The 4,193-nt window shown below is 37.5% G+C and overlaps 1 protein-coding gene across 1 annotated transcript; it reads left to right on the top strand.

Annotated features, from left to right (window-relative positions):
- Nucleotides 1–2,855: 2,855 nt before the first annotated feature.
- On the top strand, nucleotides 2,856–3,770 carry LOC104987074 (olfactory receptor 12D2-like). The gene has a single exon (XM_010837838.1). The coding sequence runs from the start codon at nucleotides 2,856–2,858 to the stop codon at nucleotides 3,768–3,770; it is 915 nt and encodes a 304-aa protein (XP_010836140.1).
- Nucleotides 3,771–4,193: the final 423 nt, after the last annotated feature.

Raw genomic sequence — 4,193 nt, 5'->3', positions numbered from 1 at the left:
ATTTTACAGAATCTTCTACTTCTTTGTGTTTTTGTGCTATGTTGATAATTGTGGGAAGTATCATAATGGCATGGTGGTTATGTTTTATAAAAATGTCTTCATAAATTTGAGAGTATAATAAATATTTACATTTGAAATGAATGATTGCATAGTTTATATAAAACAATACATACACAATGTCTAAAACTTTCTTTAAATTATTCCAGAAAAAAAGGAAATCTAGATATTTGGCACAATATTGGCAAAATATTGATGTCAAAGCAGGGTGATAGCTACAGGAGGGTTTTACACCACTGTCTGCATTTTTCTGAATGTTTAAAATTTTCTACATTAAACGTTAAAATGAAAAAGTAAAGTGCATTCAGCTTTAAATAATTTTTAAAATATCAATGTGTTAGGCACAGCAATCAATCCATAAAGAATGTATCAAGGTAAATTCTGAATATAAATAATACTTTTATAGAAAAAAAAATTGAATACAACTAAAAATTCCCAATGATAAGTGTTTATTTATTTGTAAGTCTCCAGAGCAGACTGTTGGAGTGGGTAGCCTTTCCCTTCTTCAGGGTATCTTCCCAACCCAAGGATCAAACCCAGGTCTCCCACATTGCAGGTGGATTCTTTACCAGCTGAGGATGCTAATTTAAGAATGCATTACAATATCAAACAACAATGCAAAAACCGCAATTATTTTTGCACCAAAGATACAGCAGGGCTTCCCCAATGGCCCAGCAGGTAAGGAAACTGCCTGCAATGCAGGAAATGCAGGTTTGAGCCCTAGGTCAGGTAGACCCCTGGAGGAGGGCATGACAACCCACTCCAGTGTTCTTGCTGGGAAAATCCCATGCACAGAGGAGACTGCTGGGTCCATTGGGGCCTAAAGGGCCAGACATGACTTGAGCAACTGAACACAAATGATACAGCAAGAAGTGAAGATACTTTGGAGAGACAAGTCTCATTCTCATAGAGAGAAATAGAATTTGGGGGATCCCAAAATTAAAGAAAACATTTTAACATTATTACTAACTTTGAAGAGTCAGATTTAGAAAGAACAAAAGCAATACTACTTCTCCCTCTTTCTTTTTTTTGTTTTCCATAGAACCACAGTAAAAAATTAGTAGAATATTTAAAAGATAATCATCTTTCTGTATGGATCCATGGGACATGACTGGCCCTCATTCCTTAACTGTCATTGCCCAATTTCCTAGCATTTTATACAAAGCTTTTCCAGGGAAGTCCCCAAGATGAGAAAGTATATCCATCTCTCTGTCCCAGGAAATGAAAGGTAATTTAAGAATTCCTGAGGCTCTTGAAACTGTACTGTCTATGGTTCTGAACCTGAGAAAGAAACATAATAAGGAAAGAAAATAGAACCAATGAAAAAAATGGGACTCAAGATAGGAATCCTCCAAGGAGAATTTTCTTATATTGCAAGTATAGAAAGGTAACTTGTTTATTCTTTCAATAATCCTCCCAAACCCCAGGGACACTCTCTCACAGGGTTTGTGTATCTGAAGATCTATGGATCATGAAAGACAGGCAAAATTTTAGAAAGAAGAGGTTTCGGCAGGTGAAGATCTTATACTGTAATTCCAATATAAGCTATCATGTCAAATACTTTTCTACTCTATTCATTTAAAAATTTTTCTACTATTTACTTTTCAGGAATGTCAACCTGAGAAGCCTTCTTAACTGTGGATTTGAGCAGTCAATCAGGTAGGAGAATGAACCAGGAGACAGGCTGGAGAGTTGCCCACCTTCTCTGTCTTCATGTCTGTATTAAATTTACATGCCAAGGATTTAGAGCTGAATTCCTATCTTATGATGGATATTGTGTTTGTGGATTACGAAGACTTTTTACTAGCTACATTTTTATTGCCATATCTCAAGATATTTTTCAAAGTAAATATATAGTTGATAAATATTCAGGATGCAGTGAAATAAGTATTTAGTACAGAAAGTCTGATTGCTCTTTTTTTTAAACGTTAGGAAGAAGTTTTTTACCCCAAGTGAATTTGTGATACAATTTTGTTTTGTAAGTAGAGAACCAAAAGCAATGCTTGGCATATGTGTACCATAACCAAGAATGATTAAGTTTAACCATATACAATATATACATGGCTATCAAGGAAAGTTACTCTTAATTCCTTAAAGCCAGCCTTCAATAAACGTGTATTAACATCAAATAATTTCTCAAAATTCTCACTACATTTAAAGGTGATAATCTCATGGGATTTCTAGAAATGTTCCCTACTAAATTCACTTTTTTATTCTAGTCACATCATATCTTTGTCTTCTCCTTTCATGAGTTTCCCAAATATTGAATGATTCCTTTTAATAGCAAGGACTCTAATGTTTACATCTCCATTGAGAGTTCTTTATAGCTCTTATTATTCCCTCACTGTCAATTTTTCTTAGGTTAAAAACCCATCAAATGATTTTGTACTAAGTCAAGAGACAGTAGTGTGGTGGAGAGCTTAACAATTTACCCTCTGTTAGATCTTACGATGAGAAAATACAAGTCTTTATCAGAAAAGATGGTAGGCTGGCAATTTGCTCTGAATCCCTGGAAAAAAGAAAAGATTTTCTCTTGAAAAGAGGTATATATATATTTGAAAAGATATGTCAAATAAAAAACAAAAGTGTTTGAGTAACAGTCCATAAATGGCATATAATGTTAATATTTAATAATCTAGTGGTCCAAATATTCTATAATCTGTGATGCTCAGACTATTTAAAACATCACTGCTCTTCCTCAAAATATTATTGTCTAGATGGGAAAATCCTCAGCTGCGGGAAACTGGTTCCCATCAGAGATAGCATTCCATATGTTATTCTCTCTTTTCTTTCAAGTGATGCTGAATATAACCTCAGTCACTGAATTTCTCCTCCTGGGAGTGACAGACATCCAAGAACTGCAGCCTGTTCTCTTCGTGATTTTCCTTGCAACTTACATTGTCAGCTTGGCTGGAAATGGAGCTATCCTGATGGTTGTCATCTCTGATTCAAGACTCCATTCTCCTATGTATTTTTTCCTGGGAAACCTGTCATGTCTGGATATCTGCTACTTCACAGTGACTCTGCCAAAGATGATGGGGAACTTCCTCTCTACCCACAAAACAATTTCTTTCTTGGGATGCATAAGCCAGCTTCATTTCTTACACTTCCTGGGCAGCACAGAGTCCATGTTTCTGGCCATGATGGGCTTTGACCGCTTTGTGGCTATGTGTAAACCACTTCATTATACTCTTACCATGAATCATCAAGTCTGTATCCAGATGGCTGTCACTGACTGGATCACTGGTTTTTTCCATGCCCTGCTGCACTCAGTAATGACCTCACGCTTAAACTTCTGTGGTTCCAACCATATCCATCACTTCTTCTGTGATGTTAAGCCATGGCTGGAATTGGCCTGTGGGACCGTTGAGCTCAATGAGTGGCTGCTCAATACTGTCACAGGCACCATTGCCATGGGCTCATTCTTTCTAACATTCCTGTCCTATTTCTATATTATTGTCTATCTTTTCTTCAAGACCCATTCTTGCAGCATGCTTCATAAAGCACTGTCTACGTGTACCTCCCATTTCTCGGTAGTTGTTCTCTTCTTTGTCCCTGTTGATTTTGTTTACATTCATCCAGCCTCAAGTAGCTCCATGGATCAGGATCAGATCATTGCCATTATGTACAGTGTGGTCACTCCTGTGCTAAATCCACTGATCTATACTTTGAGGAACAAGGAAGTAAAAGGGACCTTGAGGAGGGTGATGTGAAGGAGGCTCTGACTTGAAGATATCTGAAGAACTCTTTGGAGGCATAAATAAATAGGTAATGAGAAACTCGAGAGCCTACTAGGTTCCTCCATCCATGGGATTTTCCCGGCAACAGTACTGGAGTGGAGTGCCATTGCCTTCTCCATAGCAAGTTTATGCTGCTACTCAAATTGTTTACTCTTTGTAAAACAGAGTGCGTGTGTGCTAAGTTGCTTCAGTTGTGTCTGACTCTTTGCGACCCTTGGACTGTACCTTATTGGGCTCCTTTGTCCATGGGATTCTCCAAGCAAGAATACTGGAGTGGGTTGCCATTTCCTCTTCCACGGGGTCTTCCAGACTCGGGGATTGAACTCACATCTCTTATGTCTCCTGCATTAGCAGGTGGTTCTTTACCACTAGTCCTACCTGAGAAGCCTATGAAAC

This window comes from Bison bison, unplaced genomic scaffold, assembly GCF_000754665.1.
Source record: "Bison bison bison isolate TAMUID 2011002044 unplaced genomic scaffold, Bison_UMD1.0 scf7180017845922, whole genome shotgun sequence".
Lineage (NCBI taxonomy): Eukaryota > Metazoa > Chordata > Mammalia > Artiodactyla > Bovidae > Bison > Bison bison.
Note: the sequence above shows the minus strand (reverse complement) of the source record. Positions and strands in the feature narration are given on the sequence as shown.

Bases quoted from the DNA above. Each gene is read 5' to 3' on its own strand.
- LOC104987074 (XM_010837838.1), top strand. From the start codon at position 2,856: ATGCTGAATATAACCTCAGTCACTGAATTTCTCCTCCTGGGAGTGACA.